Genomic DNA, 24,205 nt, shown 5'->3' on the forward strand with positions numbered 1-24,205 from the left:
GAATTACGAAGAGCAAAATAAATAGATAAATAAAATATCAGCTGGACTTGTTTAATGTTGGTTGAAAATGTTTCCCCTCTCATCCAAGAGGCTTCTTCAGATCTAACGGACTAGTCCAGATACTAATACTGGAATACATGAGTTTAGGAAATACTGGGCCATTCAGCAAATCAAGTCTACCTCTGACTGGCTCAAAATGAATAACAAGTTGTGGAGTCACCAAATGTACTTTTGAATGTACTTAATGTACTTTTTATTACTTTTAAAGATTTCACTTCCATGTTGGGTTTCCCCCCAAGGCAGATACCTCCTATTTACAGTTTTGTACTCTATTTTAGATTACAGTTTGTTAGTAGAAATACTTGTGCATTTTCAGCTCTGAACTGAAGAAGTCTCTTGAATGAGAGGTGAATCGTCTCCAACCAAACTTAAGCAAGTAGATTTTTGTTTTTTGCTCGTCCTGATTTGGATGACTGAGAATCTACACAGACATTATTTGTATTATTTTCATTCCTGAATGTTAATATAGGCAGTGCTCTGAACGTATCAGTATATCCACAGACAAACTCAAATACCTAACGCATAACAAATGAAGATGGATAGGAATGTCTGCATTAGTAATAAGATCCACTGCCGTGTTTACTTGAACCTGTTTTTAGTTGTCTGTTTACCCTGGAGAAAAGCCAACATGCTTGTCTTTTCTGTAACCGCGGTTGCTTCCAAGAAATCTTGCTGGCGTGTGTTGACAAAGGAGGAAGGAGGGCGTCACATCTATGACTTGGAAGTCACATGACTGTGTTGGAAAATCAGAACAGGGCAGGATCAAGGAGTTGTGAGAAAAACAACAGAACAAGAGTTTCATCAAATATAGTTAGTGTAGCTCATTATAAATGAAGTAATGAGTGGAACGATTATCACTGTCTCTAATATATAGATTATGTAGACAAATATACAGATTAAATTAGAATATGCATATATTAAAGTGAGAGGGGCGGGTGGGCTGATGAGGGCAGTGATGTGTAGGGTGGGGGTTGTTTCAGTGTTTCCTCTGGATGTCCCCCAATGGTTAAAAGAGGAGTATTTATGATGCGTTGGGCAGAGCAGCTCCCAGACCAGACCGTGGTGTACAAAGATACCAAGAACAATGAATAACCTTTTGTTGATGATCCAGATGCTTGGCGGAGGTCTGCTCTCTCTGAGTGATTTTCCCGTTCTTATTATTGTTGTCAGAGTTTAAATGTTTTCATATACTTTATTTATTTCAGTGTCTCTTTTGCTGATTTTTTTTTTACACAGTTAACATTTGAGGCAACTGACTAAATCTTAGTTGTAATTAGAAATGTCGATAGCAGTATTTAGCCATATTTAAAACTTGCTGTGCATTAGAGAGGATGGTCTTTGTCAAAGTCCGAACCCTTGGCAATGATTTATTTTCTAGCGCCACCGCCCCCACACTTGTGCTGGTTTTTGTTTCTTTATCTTCAACTTTAAAAAACAAAGCTCTCTTTCTCTCTCTCTCTCTCTCTCTCATTATATGTCTTTATATGTATACAATGTCTTGCAGTGGTAAAGTTGTATATTTTGCGTGTGCGTGTATAGGACGAAACTTTTATGGAACTTTCTGATTTCGTGATAATTAAATTGTCAGATATTCCAAGAACTGTTTTGGGTTAAAGGAAAATGTTTGGCGGGGCTGCCTTCTGGTGTTTATGGGGGAGAGACAGAGCTGGAAGCTGGAGGTCGTTGAAGGACAGCAGCAGCTTTACGGTGTTTTACCTTCGCTAACGTTTTGAATTAGATGCAGTTTAAAAGCCAGCTCTCATCTTGTCAACCTACTACATCCCGCTGAATTAAAACGCGCTACATAATGCATTATTATAATTTTATACATGAGAATTAAGTGATATTACAATTTACCGAACAACACAGGCTATTTGAGCCGCGTTGTGACGGATCTTAACGCTTCTCAAAAAGGACTGACCCTGACGTGATTTGAACACGCAACCTTCTGATCTGGAGTCAGACGCGCTACCGTTGCGCCACAGAGTCCTATCCGTCGTTGGATTAGTGAAAGTGTCCTTATCTAACCAATGTCCAGACAGAGCGATCACGTCAATCTTGCCGTGAATTCGGATGTTATTTTGCGAGTTTATCTCTTGTCTCCACAAATAAGGGAAGCGCGCGTAATGCGTGAGGAGCTGCAGCGGGGTTACAGTTAAAGGGCCAGGCTCTCTGACGCGCTCAGGCTGAGCCGGGAACGGGTCCTGAGGTCGTTTTCACACTGCAGCAAGAGGACTCGGTTCGATTGGGAGCAAATTGTTGCATTTATAATTATAATGAATGTGGACTCGGTGAACTAGGACGAGTTAAGGCTGTGTTAAGCCTTATTATCTTACACACAGGACCACATGATGTTGGTTTCATGGCGCTCATAAAAACCCAGAATGGAATAGAAGACACCTTTAACGGTGTAAAGCTTGAGGCAGAAGTGAAAACAAGTTGTTCAAAAATCTAGAATGACTATGAAACAGCACTTCTATATCAAGCTATCGTGAAAGTGATCAGAACATGGAGAGTAGGAGCAGGCCCCTCAATGGATAAGGTACACGTCATCAATGGATCCGTCCAATCAACAGGGATTCACATGGCTGGCCTCTGCGTTGCACGTTAGGTGCACATTTGGGTCATCAATGCGCTCCATGCTCTCCTTTCAAACAAGTCGATCCCTTTTCATTAAAACCTTAAAGGACCTTTTAATCTGGCGACAGGCCTGAGCCTGCTCTGTGAACCTGCTCGATGGGGTCCTAATGCATCATGTTATAATTGATGTGTGTGACTCATCAAGTGTGTCTCTTGTGACCCTAACGTGACCTTAACATGCAACTTCTGATCTGGAGTCGGACGCGCTCCCATCATGCCACAACACCTCCAGAGACTGATGGTGATGATGTCACAAAGGTCTTATCCACGCAGCACTATACTTATTTTACTTTCATTTTGGTATGTTTTGGTTGAATCAGTTCCCCCTAACTTTTGGGACTAAAAACGTGTGTTTCCTCTGCTATATTCTCACATTATTTAGACTTTATTTATACCCGAGGGGCAATTCTCGGGTATAAATTGACACTGGACCAAATCCCCTCCTACACGACAATTAAAGGCTCTGGGTTCAATCCCAAAGAAGACGATTCCCGGAGTCGTCAACGTGTAATACTCTTGTACGCCCGGAGAGGGAGCCCATCAGCTTTAAAGCGCATTGTGTTGTTTGGTCATCATAAATTGTGGAACATGCCAAACAGGTCTGGTGAAAAACACTGGCATTTTGAGAATAATAAATATACGTATAGAATTAGGAAAAATATACTTGATTAACTTTATGGCCTGATGTTTGCTCAGCTTGAAGCCTTGCTCCGGGTTTCAGTCAGGCCTAGTCTGTGCAGGGCTACACTGCCTTCAGAGATCAAAGCCTTATTATTATTACATTAAATGAAGTGGTAGTTTCAGCTGTCACCGGGTGCAATTGTACCAACCTAATTATCTTCATTGGGACTTGGGGATCTTGGCTTGCATTATTAGACTGTGCTGATCAGAAGAATTATGATTAATGTGACGTGACACATTGTTCGGTGGGATCCAAATAACTGGGCTGCAGTAGTTTACATTGCATCTACAAATGATTGATGTTTGTAACTAGCTACTGTATCTTCTTATGAGGACTGGAGTGACAGCAACACAAATGATGAGCGCTGTATGAAACTAACAAAACACTGACGTCAACATTTACTCCCGACCCCCTTGAGGCCATCAGTCACTAGAACATCAAGGAAAACTGATGCTATTGTACTTCTTTGATAATTGTTCCTTCACCCTGACGCGACTTGAACAAACAGATCTGAAGACAGGTGAACTATGGCTGTGCCACAATGAGGCCAGCGATCCTGCCAAATGTGATCAGAGAGAACAAGAACAAATGATTTTCATGCTCTATCTATAATGTTGACCTTTTTTTGTGTTTATTTTCTGCACCGGACATTCTATCTTGTAAAGAGCGTTTTCCCTTGGCTAACACGCTCACACAAACAAGGGTTCGAGACGTGTACCTGCGCTAGACAGCAGTAGACAGGCAATGAGAGAGGCTGTACCTGAGGAGGACGTAACTTATGAATGGGTGAATCTGTGGAGAGGTGGCGAGGAGGTGCGTGCTGACCTCCTCTTCTACTTGGGCCATGTTAGTGCAAGTCTAACAATGGAAGTCATTCCTAAAACCACTGCACATCACGTATTCTCCTCCCACTGCTATTGCGTCGTCCTGCTGCCTATAGATGAACTTTACACACAGATGTAACAAATTTGCATTTATTTTAACATTTTACTGTAATTTTCTTACCCTAACCCTAAACAAATCAGCAATGACGGATTTCACCCTTAAATTACATTGTCATTAAAGTTCTTTTAAAACTTTAGTGTAGCACACAAAACCACATATCCAGTGCTGTCCTACTCTTCATGCCGGCATTTATGATTCCTGAGGTGGACATGCTAAGATTCAGGCTTGGAGCCGCTCGACTGGTTTACTTTTATTATGGAAGCTGTTTTTCTCCATGGGCCAAGGTGTTATTTTTTACATCCGTGGAATCACAAATGTTAAAAAAAGAAAAAATACTTCAGAAACTGCATTTTTAATATTTAATCCCCCCCTCAGCCTGATGTGATAATTGTCAATAATTCACGGCCTTCACCAGCAGCATGTCGAGCCGTGTATAAACTGACGGTCTGTGTGGAGGAATACAAACCCGATATGAGTTCAAAAGACATTTAAATTAAATCCAAATGACGTTTACATTTTTGAAATTGCTGTAATACAGGCATTTAATTCACACAATGACGGACAAGCAAAGTCCTACAAATAGTTATTTCCAAATATGAATGCGTCTAATGTAAATCTGAACATTTTGAATGTCAAAACTTTTAATGCATTACAAATGACTTGGTATGAAAAATAAATGAGGCTTAATTATAATACAATTTATTATAATGATTATGTAGCGATGGACAAGTTTGGCGGGTCGGATTAAAAAACCCAAAGGGCCGTAGTTTGCCCATGCCTGATAGCCAAATGAAGAGTCTAGAACTCCTAAATTGGGATTCTAATTAAATCTAAATGTATACATTAACGTTCCTTTGTGAACGTGGTCTATTTATCACCATGGCAATATGACAACAACAACAACAACAACAACAACAACAACAACAACAACAAAACAGACGCGCTTTGTCTCATTGTAGTTTTCAACCACGACTCTGGAGGAAAAACAAAAACACGAATCCACGTATGAAGCAACTTTGTTTGACAAGAAAGTGAACTTCCGCGGCGCGGCCACGCGCGCCTGGAACGCATTCCCAGTGCCTGCTCCAACATGTGCGCTCCCTCGCAGCGTCGCTCCTCTTGTGCGCTCTCGGGTTGGGAACTTTCTGTCAGTGAGTCAACGCGCAGTCCTGCCTCCTCGGATCTGAGCGCGTCGCACTAAGGACGGACCCCCCCCCCCCCATCCCGAACCCGGACAGCCTGGGTGGGTTTGTGTGGCCGCCTTTGCGCAGCTGGGATGTTTTTGGTCGTTTCCACGCGGCTTGGATTTAACGCAGCGGCGGAGACATGAAAGTGACGGTGTGTTTCGGGAGGACCCGGGTGGTCGTCCCGTGCGGGGATGGGAATATACAAGTCTGCAGCCTGATCGAGAAGGCAGCCATGAGGTACAAGAAGGCGATCGCGAAGGTAAGCCCCCCCCCCGGCGTCCACGCCGGTGCGCGTCGGTAAGATCTCTTCTCGACGCGCGGCGCGTCCACGGCGGAGCCTCAACATGGCGCTTTTCACGGGCAAGAGAGGGAGAGTGTGGGCAGAGGAGAGCCGGTGGGGGGCCCCCCTCCCCAAGGGCCCCTGGTAAAGGGCGAGTGGGACAAACTTTGGGTCGCAAAGGAAACGCACGTGGATGTTTCTTCAGTGACGTCACCCCCCCCCAAAAAAGGAGTGAATCAAATAGGAAGAATCAGGAAGCACTGAATGGTTCGGTTGGTTATGCTGGTAGAAATGTGCGAAAGCGCGTGTGTGTGTGCGCGCGCGCGCGTGTTCGGCAGTAAGGAAGCAATAGCGAGTACAAAACCCGCACAGCCTGTCAAAGTGTGTCAATATTTGTTCTACCAAAGTATTGTAAAGTCATTATTACATAGTTATTATACTTCCCTTTAGGACTCTATTCATTCCTTGGTGATAACTCCAGTGGGAATTCACTAAAGCCCCCCCCCCCCCCCCCCCCCCACACACACACCTCTGCATCCCACAAAGCAGTTGAATAGCCCTCCAGCCTGGACCCTTCCTTGCATCTCCATGCGATCCAGAAAGTTCACCCCGAGTTGGTTTCTGTAATAACACGTTGCAGAACGGTGTGAAACGCCAGTCCCAACCGTTCGGGAGGGCCGGCCATCCTTCTGTGAGGTTTCAGCAGAGCCCGTTAAATGACTAGTGAACAATTAGGACGTTGGTGCTGTTGCCATGGCGGCACTTTCTCCTGTTTTCCAGCGGGTGGTTGGAGCCACGTTTAATGCCTATAATTCATTTTCTGCACGCAGCTGTGGAGCGGAAACTTTAGAAAGATCCACACAGAGAGCCCACAGTGATTACAGATATTGTGATTTCTCACTGATTGAGTCACACTTTCTGAATTCTGCAGCACTTTTTCCCCGCCTGCACTCCTCAAACATCCCGGCATGGAGGAATGCCGTTCACCGCTGCCACTCACTTTACCGGTGAAGTTAATCAAATAAAAAAGTGGGTCAACATTCACACTCATTCCTGAAGAGCGCTTCCTCATTAGATAGCACACGCACTCTGAGTTATGGGTCCGGATGTGCCATGGCTATTCGGTGCCATACACAATCGTGTATCGTGACTATGATTTGTAGTATGCAACGTATATTTGTTCTATGTCTGTGCAACCGGTTGCTAGATGGTAATGGCTGATTTATTATTTTCTGAAAGGGGGGGGGGGGGGGGGGTAGGCGTTAATAAGCCCTTTGCTTCTGCCGACTCCTGTTTGGGCATTTTACGTTTCGCTGTGTTAAAGTTTGAAGTGCTCAAACAAAATAAAAAGAAAGCAAAGACACACACACACACACACCGGCAATCACCCCACATGGTTCAGCAGACTGGAGGCGGCCGCTCCATTGATCCATTCGGTGATGCTGTAAATGTAGAAGCGTGTCGGGCTCCTCTGCAGCCGTCTGTAGAGCGAACGCTACTATGATCAGGCCTGCCAAGGCGTTTTACACTACAGGGCGGGTGCCGCCACGCACAGATCACTGTGACTTTCATCATGCTTTTGCAGTGACAACAATACCGCACGCAGCTGCCAACTCTCGCATCAAGAGCAGAGACACTAAGGAAAGGTAAATATAGTGATCTGACAGGATTCAGCATTCACTGCAGGCTGCAAAGTTACGTTCAACAGCGCCAGAGTGTTGAACACAGAAATGTCGATTCGTAGTGTGTGTGGGGCCAGAATGCTGTTTACGTTGTGAAATAAAATGCAGTGAAAGATCCACGCAGCCGTGTTGAATTGATTATGTTGCTTTAAACCTATCGCTGGAACTCTATGGTGTCACACAGGCGCGAATGGAACATTTCGCAGTCGTTATTCTGCATCGTTCGTACAATTTGTGCATTTGTGGAGACGGCAGATTCTAGAAACTGAGGGTAGGTCTCGTGAGACTTCACCGAACTTAATGCCTAAACCATTGGAGCATCAACAGTCGCTGCTGCAGCTTCGCCTTGGTTTTCGATGCATATCCAACGAGTAAACTGGCACAAAAAAAAGAGGCTTCTCTTCAAATCGAGGTATTCTTATAGAGAGACAGCGAACCTAAGGGGGCGTCAGACAGAAGCTCAGCGCGCCTCTCTCATGTGCAGGTTCCTTCTCCGATAGGTTTTTAGCACTTTCTTTTCTCCCTTCAGTTTGATGGATGGCTTTCAGTCCGATACAACCCAACCACGCAGGTGAATGCATCAGAGCAAAGAGAGATATAAGTGGGAAGGAGCCTTTAGATTAGAATAAATCAGAGTTCATTCTGCTTATTTATTAAGCAAGAACCATTTGGAAGTAGTTGTCACATTATTGTTATCTTTTTTTTTGCTCTTCCAGCATCTGCTCTCTGTTGTCTGGAGCATCAGTGAATCTTAATTGAGGTCTCTCTGAATAAGTCGTGCTGAATCAGCACCCCAAAACGTGTGGTTGCAGCCACTGTTATCCACACTTGTTAAATAATAAAACATGCAAATGTGCATACAATGACAGGTTTATTGCACTTGAGAGAAGCACATGGGAGCATCTTCTGCAGAGACAGGTTAGAGTTCCTGCCTGAAGGCTCTGCACAGCAAAAAACTTTGCAGTAAATCTACTGTACAGCTATTTGGAGCCAGAGTCTGACTTCACACCCAACAGGCTGACTTCCAGTATTTGTGTCATCTTCTCAGTTCAAAGCATGTTGCGTAAATTCTAGCTCAACAAGATGAAGAAGAAATGCATTGGGGTGGGGGGAGAGTAAAGCCAGTTGTTGAACACAAACTAAAGAAGGCAGCATCTCTATGCATTAACTTTGAAGAGCCAAATTCATGTTAAAAGTCACAAAAACAAATTTGAGTTATTTGTTGTTGAATCTTTTAGAATAATACATAAAGTACCTAAAAAAGCACCCAGAGAGCGCAGACCTCCGCCAAGCAGCTCATTCTCCTGGTAATTAGATTTGCACCGTCCACATGGTGATCTGGATCATCATCAAAATGTAATAAATTGTTCCTGGTATCTTTATACACCAACCATGAAAATAAAAAGTGAATCAGAGTTGATTTTTTAATCCCTAAATGAGGTTTTCAATGTTAAAATATTTTTTACTGACTACATTCTGGTTCCGATCCGGATGAAATAAGGATAAGGAAATAGGATGAAATAAGGAAATAAGAAAGTGGGAATTGATCCTGGAAGGTTTGTCAGCGCTTGTTAGCTCAGCACACTCAGCGATGACCTTCTTATGTAAGAGAGAGGAGGATCCTGAAATGAGTGGCCTTGATGAGCTCAGTCGTGTCGCGCCTGTAGGAGGACGGAATCCGACGTGATTGATGGAAACCGAGTGAGAGAAGAGCTGTGGTCAAGATTGTGTCCATTTCAACCACAGCACGGCACAAAGCAGGGAGCAGAGAGCGCACAGAAACCTCTTGTGCTCTCGTCCTGTTTTTCCACATCTTTTTCCGTCCTCCGTGTAACATCATCTTTTTTTCTCCCCTTTCCCCTACTCTTCCCGGCTGGGTCGGCACAGAGTTGTCTTCCAGCCGAATGGGCGGCGTAAGCACTATCTTGTTAATTCCTCCCAGGCGAATCTCTGCCAGACGGTCTTCCAGTAAAAACTTCACTCAGTCGTTGCTCCAAAAGTCATGAGTTTGACATGCTGCCATCTAAGGACTGAGATTTACGCCAATTTTTCTCGTGCTGGAAATGAATTGTCTTTAATTACCATCGCCGAAGAGGAGGCGAGGGTATTGCAATTGGGTGCGTTTGTTTGTTTGTTTGTCTGTTTGTCTGTCTGTCTGTTTGTTTGCTTGTTTGTCTGTCCGAGCGCATAACTCAAAAACTAGTAACCCAATCGACTTGAAATTTTTACACAAGCAAGGCTCTGTCCGTGGCTCGGTCCTCCCCGAGAATGGCTTTGATCCGGATCTGGATCCAGATTCTAGAATTATTTTTATACCTGGATTTGTGCCTGTGCTGTAAACTGCCACTTTAAGAGGGAGGGACACGAATGGCATGATGGGAAAAAGAGTCCAGAAGATAGCTTGTAGTACATTCCGGAGCAGCAAGCTAGAGCAGGTTTGGCCCCTCTGATCCGGAAGCCCTGTTTACTGTCTCACAAGATCGAATAGTCTATTGGAGGCGAGGGTCTGCAATCTCTGATTGTCGTTTTCTAGTTGTTAAAGCTCTCCAATGCGCTTCACGCAATATGCCGTATTACCACACTATAAAAGAACATGAAGCAGTCTCTGCTGAGAACAGATTGCACAGTGCTAAAAAAAAAGCCTATAATTTCACATTGAAGCTGATAACAGTGTCGTGACAGTAAATGGAAGCAGACCGTAGTTAAATATAGCCTTAAGGGGGTCTTAAAGAACAAAGTCGGGCCTGCCAGTGTAAACACATAAACAGTATACACGACAAGTAGCTTTGACAGTGGCAGATATAGATTTGAAATTAACTAGGATGTGAATGTGGTGGCTTTCAGTTAAGAGCATCAGTGTTTTCATTGGCACTGAAAAGATGCAGATCCGATGAACAGGCGACGCACAATAAACCCGAACATTCAGACAAAGGCAACAGGCGTGTTTTTGTGGCCAAAAGTAGGACCCATTTGGAGACGGCTCCTGCAAAAAGATCTGGAGCTAAATAGGAAATATCACAATTTAACCAAAAGTCTGCATTCCATTCAAATGGACGAGGTGCAGAAATGGGATTACGATTGCCCTCATTTTAAAGCCGAACCTTGGAAACGTAACTCTCGAGACAAGCTCCTCCGTTAGGGATTCAGTGCAGTCACGAGTCCAGCCTATAAAACGAATGTGCAAACCGCACTGTACATGCCGCACATCTGTGAGGTTTTGCATGTGAACCAATGACGAGGAGAATTGAGAAACAATCTTGCTGTGTGATGCATGAAACAACTCTCTGACCAGCATGTCTACCCGAGCGAACGCCACCAAGGACAACGATACCGCACCAGGATCTTTATCTAGCCCAAACAGAGTCTCTTCTCAGGGTTAGTCCGAGGTAGGTTTCACGACGCTGGCGTGCATCTTAGTTGGGCCCACGTGCCGATATATCTTATAGATACGTGGTGAAGGAGCAGGCACGCACAGGGACGAGAGGATCAGCCCTGGATTGTAAATTGAAACGGATTTTCTGGCAGTAGCCCCTAAACGCAAATGCCATAAGGGATATCTGCCAAAGCCCTAATATGCAGCAGCGTTGCCAATCCGTTGCGTGAGTGGTTTTACAGCTACGTATATGCTGGGGCGTTCAGGGTCAGTTTCTCTTACCGCTACTGATGTGGTTTTCATCGTTTTTTGCTTTGCTGTGTTTATCCACTGCAGAAATTATCCTTCTTCTTCTTCTTGGATCAGGTATAGCGTTATCATGGCGGTGAAGATTTATTTAAATGTGCAAATTTGTGGCCGTGTTTACGTGCATGTGCAAAATAAGCGTCATTTAGTCAAAAAAATGGGTCACAATTGAATTTGCGTTAAGGCGCACAGTGTATATAGACTATACTCAGATCTGAAATAGCATTTCTCTATTCGCTCCATTAAAACACAATGTTGCATTCAATTCTTCTTTTGGCATTAATCCCCAGCGACGTTGCAAAAGGAAAGAGCCACGTGAAGTGTTTGAAGTTCAAAAGTAGATTGTGAAGCTCTCCGTGTTTAATATACGTATATCCACATTTACAAGACATATCGAGCATGAGGTTTAGATAGTTGCTAAGCTCTGGTGATTTGCTATTCGACTAATCAGTATCTGTGAACAGTTAAAAACAAGGCAATGGCGGTAATGCCTTGCCCTTGATCGTAATTAAATATGCGTTTAAGTGGAAAGGCTCGTCTCTTTTTAAACTCAGGAATGTCAGAGGCTGCAAGGAGAGAAGGATTCCGATGCTTTGCTCACCCAAGTTGGTGAAAACCTGCTGGTCTGAAAATTCAACAAATAAAGAAAGTATATATTTACTTGTACAGACATGATGTATTAAAAATGCAATAAAATCAAAGGCTTATATGTAATGCAGTGCTGTTGTGGTCTTGTTTGGGAACCAGTAACCATTATAATTCAAAGTTTGTGTGATAGTGGAAAAATTAGCACATTGCAAAAAAATAAGATGAATAATATAATGTCAATTGCTGTAAAATTAGGCCATTTATGAGTTATTTTGTCAATTTACCCCATTCACCAGTTATTACCTCTGATGTGGCGGCCATAATCCAGGATCCAGGATCCTGGATTATGGCCGCCGCCGGAAATTCAATGTGATCCATATCCTGGATGATGGATCACATTGAATTTCCGGTAACATTGCAAATCAATGGAGCTTCAAGATGTGTTCCTCAATACCTCGGTTGATTATTGACCGATGTTTATGGAATTTGACACAGTCATGTAGGGTGGGGGCCTCTATCTCACCACCAAATTTCATCCGGATAAAATCCAGAATGACATTAGAAAACAAATATTCCATTTTAAAATTGAAAACTCCATTTACGGATTAAAAAATCTGTTAAAAATACACATTGACTCACTTTTACTTTTCATGGTTGGTGTGCAAATGGTAAATGGACTGCTCTTATATAGCGTAACCTCTTATCCACGGCCCTGCATCGAGTTGTTTGTGGGGTGTGGTTTTGTGGGTTGGGAGGCGGAGCACGTAGAAAGACAAACAATCACACCTTCTGTCAATTCAGAGTCATTAATTGTATTTTTGTTTCTGGAGGTGGGAGGAAGCCTGAGAAGCCCTGCATAGGGAGAACTTAACTCCTGCATTGTTAATATTTTGAAGCCAGGTATGAAAAAGATGATCTTTTCGACTGCCCTGCTCTGCCCCTGTTACGCACTGATGTAATGGACTGAGGTTAGAGCTGGCCACCGTCTCACTAGTGGTTTCTATTAACAATTACACTGTGGAGAGTCGTATCACTAATTCATAACATTCTTACTCTTGACATGTACTATTATATAACTGTGGTGATTTTGTTCATTTCTCTTATGAACAGTAGCATTGACTTGTTACGAGATATAATTTATTATTTATTTTGGGCTCCAGCTGGATCCATATGAGAGCAAGTTGAAGCAAAGTCCGACTATGCGGTTCGCAGTGTTTCGACATGCTCGCCGCGCCAGGCGCTCTTGGGCGTGAGCCTCTGCTTTGCCAACACATTATTCCTGCGACCGGGGATTGTAGTTACAGAACACTCAGCGACTGAAGCACAGGGATGGGCTATTTGTCCAAGAATTAGGAACAAGGCCTCTGAATGATTGTCATTTCTTGTGATATATTTTTGATGAGGTTACAGATGTTCCTCGTCCTGTTTACTCTACTTGGCTTTGTCCGTTCAAATAAATGGGACATCTCGGAAAAAAAAGATAGAGAAATATTGATATAAAAACCGCCATTAAAATGACCAAGTGTAATTATTACATTTGTGTTCCGCTGAAGAACAGAAGCAGCTAAAGCACAGACGGTGTTAGAGCCTTAAACAATAAGTGTTTTCCATTTATGTCCATCAGTGAGTGCGCCACTACGTACGAGTCCCAGGCCAATGAGGTAAGACATCTAAATGGAATGCAGCCCTTAATAACGTAGCTATTACTTACACATTTTGTTCCTTGCTGCTACATGCCCTATTTGTTTTTGGCCACAAGGATGCAGGTACACAATTAGATGACACATAGTTCTGGCATATGATCACTTTGTAGAGTTGCTGTTGGAAGCATGCCGAGCAGGGCGGAGGGATTATTTCAGTCATTTAGAGCTTTGCTTTTGGCTACCGAACAATCGTACATCTGCCATGTACAGTAATACCTTGACATACGAGCATCATTCATAACTCGTAACTCAAAATGAATCCGTTAGGGTTAGATCCGTCACCCAAATCATCTAATATCAGCTAATCAGCTAATAATATAAAAAAACGGTTTTAATGGCTACATAGATACACACACACACACACACACAATAATATAATAAACTATATTTTATTGTGAGTTTTTCCTTCAAGACAGACGATAGCACTAATGGCGGTGTGCAGTGCGCAGGAGGAGCATAAACTTAGACATAATAGTTCTGCCTTTGGAAGTCTTTGTGTTCTTGGTAGCATCCTTCTGTTTGGGGATTCATACCGTCGATGGACTCTGCTTCGTACTGGCGTGTCAAATCACTTACACGGACCCCACGGTCACGCTGAACAATAATTTCATGCTTCATCTCCATCGTCATCGTGCGTTTTTTTCTCCTCCTCACTGCCATCCTTACCGCTCGCTTTCTTTGTATTCACAGATATACAGCTAGCCAAAGTCGCTGAAGGAGCGAAGCGTGTCTGGAGCGCGCACAGCGCTCAGCCAATTAGCTTCGGCATCTGGAAGCGTGCTCAACGTGCTCGCATCTCAAATTTACACGGGCATCACAAAGCTAAATACTGCTCGCAGGTATTTGCTCGTGTATCGGAAACACTCGTATGTAAAGGCGCTCGTTTGTCGAGGTACGGCTGCACCTCATTAAGGCGCGCTTCTTTGCAATGCTCAAGCTAACGAATTGAATTGCTGTCATTCGTGGTGCTTTTTGTGGCGTAGCTTTGATCTTGAATATTGTTTTGTTGACACACAACACACAGATACATCAAAGGTAGCAAAACTCACGCTTTGTGTTAGATTTTAGTTGGATGTTTATAGCAAACATGCTAATTCTGACACAGCCAAGGTTAAGTTATCAAAGCCACCACCTTTAGTCACCAATTTGAACAATGAAAGGAGGCAGCCTCTGCATTTGTTTGAGGCATTAAGCTGGATTTGTATCGCTTAGCGTGAGCAAAACGAACCTAATCTGAGCTCAGATCTTAGAATTAATCATGCTGCAGGTCTTTGATAGCATGCACTCCCTGACTGAAAACACTTTATCGTGCCACAATCTGGGAACTGTATCTGAGAGACGTTCTCCTGGAGGAGATACTGGTGGCGCAACTAGAGCGGCGCCATCATAGGAATAGAAATCGCTTTGATCGACAGCTGGAGACGGACCGAGTGCAACATCCCGCACCCCAAAAATGTATCAGACAAAGAAAACTGAACACTTCTCCGGTCTCCAAGAGAACCGTGAAGTCCGCGAACTCTCCTGTCTCAGGTTGCCAGAAAATATCTGTTTGTTAGGAGCACTCAGTCGGTATTTAGTTTTGCTGCCCATGTTTTTTTGCTCTGATGATCTCTTCCCTGATCCTTGCTTTAGCAGCTCAGTGTCCAACACTGGTGCGAAGAGAAGTAAAGACGGGAATCGTGTGTAGGTGTCGAAAGGATTGTGGTTTGGATTGATCCAAGGCAGACTTGGAAAAGGATTTGATATAGTACGAGTCATTAGCCTTTGATTGTGCTAATAAACTTTGGGTCTTTGAACCCTTACGCAAGAGAAATACCCAAAGCCATTCAAAGATAAAGTCAATAAACACGGTTGTAGATAATTGGACCTGTGTGACTCAATTCAACTTTATTCAGCATTCTTTGTTTTTTAGTCTTTGATGATTTATGGTAACACAGAATTAGTAGGGCTGCACGGCGAGCAGTGCCGTTGCCTCACAGCGAGAAAGTTCCGAGTTTGATTCCTAAATTGGTTACACCAAATTGTCCGTAGGTGTGTGTGGGCGTGAGTGTTTCATGTGGTCTCAAGCCTCGCATATATTTATTTACCTGCTGTAATTGTTCTGCTGGTCCGGCATCTATTATGCAAGGATTTTAAATCCCTCTTGTTTTGTTGAACTGAGGACAGGTTTTCATTTCCATTGCCAAATTGCTGAATAACCTCTCTTCTCTCTCTCCGTGATAGATGACCTCCCTTTTTCCTTCTGTGATTTTGGAGACCTTCAGCTAACAAACCTTTTCTTTCTCAAAAATACGTGATTCGGGTCAGCCTGAATTAGAATGAAATAGACACAATTATTTATCCGTAATTGCTTTATTGAAAATGCATTCACCTCTGCAATATTCCTCCCAAAATGCCTGGCAATGTATCCCAGATGTCACCTTGAGATCTGTTTTTGCCCCAAACTATGTGCCCGCCCATATTTCCTCTCAAGCATCTTGACAGAGCTGGAGGACATAAATAAATCCTTGGTGTGAGAAGAGCTCAGGCGTTGGCGGGACTGTGGGACATCGCAGCCATTCGGACAGACTTATTTCGAATCAAGCGGCGCAGAATGAACAGAGTGAATGGAAAAGTTTGCTACTTACTCTGAGGTGGATTCCTGTCTTTGTGAATTTACTAAAGTCAAGGCTGGGTCTGTGCTTTAGTCGCTAGATGTGATTTAAGTTGAACTTCGAACTTCCCCTTTTTTATTTTTGAGAAGAATCTGCATTGTCTTATTTCTCTGACATGTTTATATTTTTTTGTTTGACCTTTAGTGTGTCTAATGCGAGTTACACGTGGCCTTTTGAGCAAGAGAACCAGCTCAATTGTGCCCTTAGAATCCAAGGCTTGTTTATGAAAAAAAAGGATCAAAGATTACTCCTAATGTTTTTTCAAGTCATCTGAGAAGCTTTTTCAATGATTTTTTTGCTTGACCTGACATGCCCTGATCTTCACCTGACATTGGTGAACTTTGATTTTTTTGAAAATCCTTTCTTTTATTGCAAAACAAATTTGCACCATCTCCCGTGCTGCAGTGCATCCTTTAAAAAAGAAAATCCGGTGAAGATGGAACTTATTCATCGTGTCTACACTGGATTACTGCACGCATTTACGTTTTTAACAACTGCGTTTCTGCAAATGAGCAGTGAGTGTCAGCCCATCTGTTCTCAGTGGTCATCGTTTCACTGACGAATTTCCAAAGTCGGCGATTTATCTTCGCCGGAGTAATTTTCTGGCCAGAGAACATGTCACTGTATGATGAGTTGTTGCTTGTGCCGTGAAACGGGGCCATTAAGTGCAGACAAAAGACGTGCAGCTGGAAAACACGAGAACTTTTTAAAGGCTCACTGTGTTTATGCGTTTGTGAGAAATTGCAACCGGCTATTTGAATATCTAAAACTTTACTACTTTACTGACAAATGATATTGATCTCTGCTGATGTTGCAGTCTCTGGGTGAAGGATTGAAAACGCCTCTATTCTATTGCATTAATTTAAATTCTAGGTACGCCAATCGAAAAGGTGTTGCTGGTAGGTATTCCGGTGCTATTTATGAACACACACACAGAAAAAGAAAGATCATCCAGGCAATGCTGTTTTTCTTTTTACATGTTGATGGCAGGGGTTTCCGGTTGTGGGAATCGGTCCTCGGTTTCCTTTTCAGTTCATTTAATTCTTTGAGAGTTGAGTCTTGGTTTCGGTTTTATTGAATAATACATTTGTACATGACTCACAACCTGTGAGAAACGTGTAACCTAACACATTGTTACATAAACAACAAATATATTACTTCAACAAAAAAATTAAATAAAACCGAAAGTGATTTAGGGTTAATTAAGCAGAAACAAAAAAATATATGACATAAACCCATTTTTTGCTATTATTAACATGTTAAATACCGTAGTCTGAACCCTGCTATCAAGATTTATATATCGCAATGAACATGAACTTTCAAGTTTCAAGAACACAATGATAATATTGACTAGACTAGTTTTATGAACCCAAGATTCCCGGGAAAAATGACTTGGATAAGACATTGGTTATAAACACAGCAACACACGGTTGATACCATATTTTAATAGAAAACAAATAAATGTACTGCTGTATATCAATTTTGAAATATATATACGCACGTCTTATATTAGTGTAAGACAAAAGAGAGCACTATAATATTAATCACTCGCGTAGCCGTAGCTCCTGGTGTATGTGCGGGGGGGGGGGCTCCCTTACCAGGTACCTACAGAGTGTCTCCTGCTGCTGTCGTGTTTCGTTAAATCATCTTCTGATTTAAACCTTCCCTCTTTATTATCACAACACACGACAATCAGCTGTACGAGACATGCAAAATACTTTTTTTCTTTCTGTGAACTTAGCCACGCTTTCAGAGAAGCTTTTTTTTCAACCGAGGCCAAGTTGGTTTTTCGGTCAACCGGACGGCTCCAGTTGGTGGTAATTTATTTCTCTGTAGATGATAAAGAAAAGTCCAATATTATTGGCTGGAGCTGAAACTGGTTGATGTCTTACTCGAAGCTTTGCTGGGTTTTGTGTGTGTGTGTGTGTTTTCCTTTTCATCCACCGCTGTAGAAAGTGAATGGTGTCTGTTAAGTGTGTTAGATCACATTACGCCAGAGAGCCTGCTGACTGGCGCACTGCCGGCAGGACAAGTCCTCGCAGGTATTCGTGTGGCCATTTACTTGTATGCTAATGTATTTGAATATTTGGACAAAGAAAAGCTGTATAAACATACTTCATCCTCCACCCATCTTTGCTTCAGCAATCAAACAGACACTTACATCACCCTGCATCTGAACAGTGATCTGAACAGCAAGCTTGGTGCAGCAGGGGCTCGCTGCCACCTTTACTTGCCTTGTTGCATGTGATCAAACATCTGTTGCAACGCTGTGACTTTTGTGCCGAGGCGTGCGTGCTTGCGTAAGGTCACGGAACGTCGTCGAACAGAGGAGGCACGTGCAACGCGAGCCAAACACAGAGTGAAGTGCACTCTGGAGAGGTGCTATAAAAGTCAAACCCATCCGGGCTGAAGGGTTCATGTGCCTCCGACTCGTTTTTCAGGCAGCTTGACTTTACCCTGCTTGCTACTTGCAGCTTAGCGACATGCACAGCCAAAGGAAATGAGATGTATTGAGGTTGTTTTACCTTACTGTCTTTTTTCAAGCATGGGCATGTTGGTGTGTGTGTGTGTGTGTGTGTGTGTGAATTTCTACTCTCATCTGTAAAGACTGAGCTCATTAGCTTGAACCTCGCAGCGCTGCCTCTGGTGCTTTCTCTCAACATCTTTTTTTTTCTTTTTTTACCCCCCCAACTGCCTTCCCATCGCCGCGTCTCCATTTTAAGTCTTCCCTCTTTCACCCCACCCCTTTCCTTTATCGTCATTATCCTCCCATCTCCTGTATTTTGTTTTCTCCTCTTCCTGCTTCTATTTAAAAATGAAAAAGCTACAGCTGTCATCCGCTCTTATTCACGTTCGCGTTGCTCTCAGTCAACCAGTCCGTCTTTTTGGAGGTCTTTATGTCCCTAATGTCTCGTGGTGATATTCCCACCTGCTCATTTATGTGATCATACGCTTCGGAAACATGATGGCGGCTCATGTTTAGACACAAGAGTGAAATAGAGTTTTTACAGGTTGTATGGTTACTAAGGGAAGCTGCAGCCTGGCGCCATTATTTGTGTTCCCTCCACTTGTTTTCTCGCCCATGCGTGATCAAGCAAACCCATAGTAGCACATTATATCTATGATTTTACTATAGTTAACACTCATGCAAACCTTTTTCAGTCTCCAGCTTTGATGATTCTGCCGATCGTCCCCACAAGCACTTCCTCCATCACGATTGACTACCGTGAAATGTTCATTTTGTTTGGAAGACTTCTTCTTCTTCTTCTTCTTCTTCTTCGACTCGCCCTGTCCAGAATTGAATGGGGGCGCCACGTCCCTCAGTCTGAATGATCGCAGACACCATGACCTCATTTTATCAGACTGATTCCAGTTTTCTGTGGCAAAAATAATGCTGATTCATCCAGAGCAATGACACTAATCCAGGAAGCCCTTTTCAGTGACATCATTGCAGAAAAACAGGCCTGCATACTTGCACTAGCAAGGCTGCTGACAATGCGTGCGAGCAAACAGGCATCTCCCTTCAAACCTCTGGCTCTGAAAGCCGCTCGTACTGCCAAGCTTCAACACACAGTGAGCAGAAAAGCTGTTGAGTGGTGAAAGCGTGCTTCTCTCTAACTCTGGCCTCCGAGCTCACACTCCAGGCACGCAGGATGCAGGAGCAGATTGCATTCATCGTGCAGGAGTGGGGCTCGTTTCACAAGCACATTTCCTCGTCTGTAATGAAAAATTAAAGGAAACATGTCTTAACTCAAATATTTTCTTTTTTTTATAACTCACACTGGCCTCAGTAATATGAGCAGGAGTCATGTTTTGAGTCGTGTTCACACAAGGCTGACGTAAACCAGATTGAATTGGGGCGCTTGTCCATTGTAGTCATCTCTCGGTCATACATTAATCAGAATGACATATATAATAAGTACATTATTAAGGTAGAGTAATGCAAATAATGCTTAAATGAGTGGAAATACAGTAAAGAACTTGACATAGTTGGGGGGGAAATAAAATGCAGCTGGAACCTGCATGCTGCCCCCGCGACCCGGCCCCAGATAAGCGGATGAAAATGGATGGATGGATGGACAACAGATTGTTTGTGATTTTTTTTTTTAATACATTGATTAATACTTTTTTTTCTGCCTGTATTTTTGCTTTTCGGAGCGGCATGAGTTTTCACTGAGCTCTGGGAGACATATTTCCCCTCGACGAAACTTAGTTTGATTTCAATTGTCATCCTGGTGAGAGATTTCCAACTTCATATACATGTGCACTGTTCACTACTGCAGGTTCGGCAGAAAGGAACCTGCAACTGACAGAAGGTTTGGAGGTATTCCCAAATAACTGTTTAAATATCTTAGAACCCGTGGGGGGGGGGGGGGGGGCGGCAGTGACTCAGTGGGTTGGGCCTTGTGCTGGGAAGCGGTGAATTCCACCGGTTCGGTTCCAGTCGAAGTGAGGAACGTGTGCTGGTGCCTGGAGATGGGCCAGTTTTACCATCAGAGCACTGCCAAGGTGCCCTTGAGCAGGTCAAAAGTCAATTCTTAGTTGCCCTTAAACAAATAATTTATTGGAATGACTTATTTCAAATACTAACAGCCTGGCTCTTACACCCTTGTGGTGTGACTTTGGCCCCTCATCCTCTCACCACCACCCGACTCGACTCCTGCTTGCAAGCGAATTGACTTTAATAACAGTGCTGATGGCTCCGTTGCTGTAACACAGGGACGCTGAGTCAGCACGCCTGCAGTGGACCAAAGCAGTCATCAGCACGTCTGTTAAACGTTTCTTGCTGTGACACATCAAACTATGTTTGTATCGAAACTGTGAAACCGGGCCAGAGAAATCTTCACCTCATACTTGCCTTTATTCCCATTGTGCCTGATCGGTACTGCACATGAAAGAAATGGGAGGAAAGAACGATGGCTCCCTCCCTCCGGTGTTTCCGTCATAGGCTCTAAAGGTGACTGAAATGAAGCGTGATTGGTCAGTTCGCCTCAGGGAAATTCTGAAACCCGTCTTTCTTTCCCTCTTTGGCGTTCTTCCCGCCTTCCTTCACTTTCCATCTCCCTCCTCTCTGCCTGAACTTACCCAGCCGGGCTTCAACACCAAAACCTTTTTCATATTTGCTTCCCGTTTCCTTCAACGCAGCAATGAGCATTTCCCCAACTATGGAGCAAACTGTCTTATCAAGCAAGAAGCTGGAATGTTGGTATGAGAACTCACCTGCTCACTACGCCACACAATGGAAAGTGTGTGTGTGTGTGTGGGTGGGGGGGGGGGGGGGGGGGCTTTGGTTTATTGGCTGAACAGGTTTGACTGTTTTTAAACCTGAGTAAGTAAGAGGTTTTGATTGTCCTGATAATTGCAGTCCGCCGTTGTGTGGTGCGCCAGGCCCGGCCGGCGGGTGTATAAGGTCTCTCGTATTACCTAATGTGAATCTCTGGGCCAACGAGTACTGACCAATCATCATCGAGAAGCAAATCAAACGCACAGATGCTTGTTGCACTTGTTTTGCTTCAGATATTCAGCCTCAGAGGACGAAGACGAGAGCTGCGTGCTTCAAACACTTTTATGATGAGAGTAATTTCAGATGAAATGTAGTAGTGGATGTTAAATATAGCCTTTGCCTAGACTGTGGTTTGATGCGTGACGTGATTCCTCATTCTTTCAAAGTGTCTCTTCCTCCAGAATCATAAACAAATCAGATGCAGACGGTAAAAGAAGAGTCTCTGGACTTTCAACAGAGCTGTTGCTTCCTGGCCTGTAATGAAATATCATGGTTGACACACACAATTCTTTCTCTTCTATGCCACTCAGTCAGTGTTTGTTTGGACGGACACTTACTGCTGTATTCCATTGACTCATAATATGGTGGCCTAAAGTGTGTGTGTGTGTGTGTGATTATTTTGTTTGGTATAATTAATCATCATTAAAATCAGATTTGCTACTTGAAACCTTCACATGAACTGCATGATTTTTGCCCCTGTAAGAGTTTGGAGCGGTTGTGCGGAGCTCAGCTTCAGGCTTTGGGCTGCCTTTCCCCTCTCTCTCTCTTTAGAGTTTTTTTTCCATGTGCTCTTCAGTGCATCACTTCATTCTCAGTGATTGTGGGTCAGAGGTTCAGATGTCAGCGTTTGAGGTTTTAGGATGTTGGCTCGCAGTGATACTCTGGAAAGCGACTTTCCTTAGTTCTCTCTTTCCCTGCTTCTTCCTAATTTTTTTTCCTCCTGACAAACATCCAGAAATCCTGGAATTCCTGTCACACTGGAAACTCTGCAGTTTATTGAGTCTGAATATGTCGAATTGGACTTGCATTTCCAGTCGGAGACCATTTATCATAGCATCACTTAAAATGAATTTGGGTGTGTTTATGTTAACTTCCCAGTACAAATGTTACTACTAAAACTTCTGTATATCGTGCAAAAAAGTACCTGTGCATACTACTACCCCCCCATTATTGTTTAGATAGGAGCTTTGCAGTTCACCTTGAAGCAACCAGCTGCATGCAGAAAGACCTGACTACCAGTTCTGTCATTCACTAGACATGCATACAGTACGTCCTGTCAGGCCATTGCTCAGTGCTCTCACCTGATCCGGACTTCCTGTCCGCAATAAATACGATGAAAAAGCCCGCCTTTGATTTTCTACGCAGTGTTTCAGTCGATTGAGCGCGACTTAGAGGAGGAGGCCACAAGGTTGATCAGAAGGCTGCATGTTCAAATAGAGTCGGGTTTTTTTGAAGTCCTGAAATCTGATTCATGCACAACAGATTTAGGTCCTTCAAAATAAAAACAAAGGGGCTGGAACACGCTGCGCCGAGGTCGGAGCGCTTCCATTATTCTGCCTCCCTGCTTGTGCTTTTCTCAGGAGGATATGAGATGTACGTTTGCACCTTAATTAATGAGCATGACCGAGCTATGCAACTCTGGTTTGAAGACTGACTTTGCTGCGCTCTGCCTCATGGTGCGTCTTAAAAGCAACCAGAATCTCAAGAATCACGAGGTGTGAAAGGAAAAACAATATTCCGTACATATACTAGGCAGTTAATACCTTGTACTCAACCTTGTCTCTGCCTGCCTGTGCACGTCATGCATGTTCGACTTCTATATTTACTCTGTGTGAGCCTGGTGGCAGTGGGCGGACCGGTTTGGGTTGATACTGGTGCTGTTTTCTCCTCCTTATTGTCAGCTTTCCAGTAACCTGTCTGGTGTTTGCACAATGTTTCACACTATAAAGCTGTCCTGTCAAAGAAGACGTTTATTTTGCCTCCATATTTTTGAAAGCAGCATTGCATGCACTATTTACTGAAGTTAATTTGCTGCTGAGCGTTTTGGATGTCGGCGTCGAGTTGCTTTCTTACTCCAGAGCGTTTTCTCTTTCTGTCGCATTCATTGCTGTTATTGTGGCTTTTCCCCCCCGAACTGCAGCCAAAGTGCGGTTTTGTGAGGAATTGTTGTGCTTCATGCTTTTGGTGATGATGTTTTTGAAAGCTTTATGCGGTTTAACCCTTTGTAGTTCATGAACTTTAGTAAAAAAGCTTGAACAAGAAGAAGCAGCAGCAGCGAGTGTGGCCTCGCTCCGCCTCCATGTTACGCTGCTGAAACTCCTTCTCGGCCTTCCTGCTTATGTCAGACCACCAACCACCAGTTGTCCTACCTCTCTCTGACAACCCCCACCCCCCCCCCACACACACATACACCCCAGTTATAATCAGAATCCTGACTAAAATGACCAAACTGCCAATTTTACAGCCACGCTATCTCATCATGTGAGACCAAAGCGTCACCACTCCCTCTTTCATTCACACGCTTGGGATTTCAACGTCTGCTCTACATATGGTGTTCCTGAACCCACTGGGACTCACACACACACACACACACACACACACACACACGGGCGGCTGCTTTTTCATAAACCATGACTGACTCCTCGTTGTGAATGTGTTCTGAGCTGCAGTGACCTTTTCTCCAAGGTCACGTCACACACATATACAGTATACGGATATTCTGTAAAATGAGTGACTCAATCGAGTGTCATTATGACACATTCTCGTCATTCAGTTTTCCGTAAAAAAAGGAAACGCAGATTACACTAAAGTGACATTTTTT

The 24,205-nt window shown here is 43.5% G+C and overlaps 1 protein-coding gene and 1 non-coding gene across 2 annotated transcripts in view; one reads left to right on the top strand and one right to left on the bottom strand.

Annotated features, from left to right (window-relative positions):
• Positions 1-1,977: 1,977 nt before the first annotated feature.
• On the bottom strand, positions 1,978-2,049 carry trnaw-cca (transfer RNA tryptophan (anticodon CCA)). The gene has a single exon. It is a non-coding gene; the product is annotated as a tRNA-Trp (tRNA).
• A 3,521-nt stretch (positions 2,050-5,570) lies between these two features.
• Positions 5,571-24,205, top strand: part of pard3aa (par-3 family cell polarity regulator alpha, a) — a 281,009-nt gene continuing 262,374 nt past the window's right edge. The window contains exon 1 of the mRNA XM_068747703.1: positions 5,571-5,773. Coding sequence (XP_068603804.1) covers positions 5,654-5,773 — 120 coding nt within the window. The 5' untranslated portion in view covers positions 5,571-5,653. The remainder of the gene's footprint in view (positions 5,774-24,205) is intronic.

This window comes from Brachionichthys hirsutus, chromosome 14 (assembly GCF_040956055.1).
Source record: "Brachionichthys hirsutus isolate HB-005 chromosome 14, CSIRO-AGI_Bhir_v1, whole genome shotgun sequence".
Lineage (NCBI taxonomy): Eukaryota > Metazoa > Chordata > Actinopteri > Lophiiformes > Brachionichthyidae > Brachionichthys > Brachionichthys hirsutus.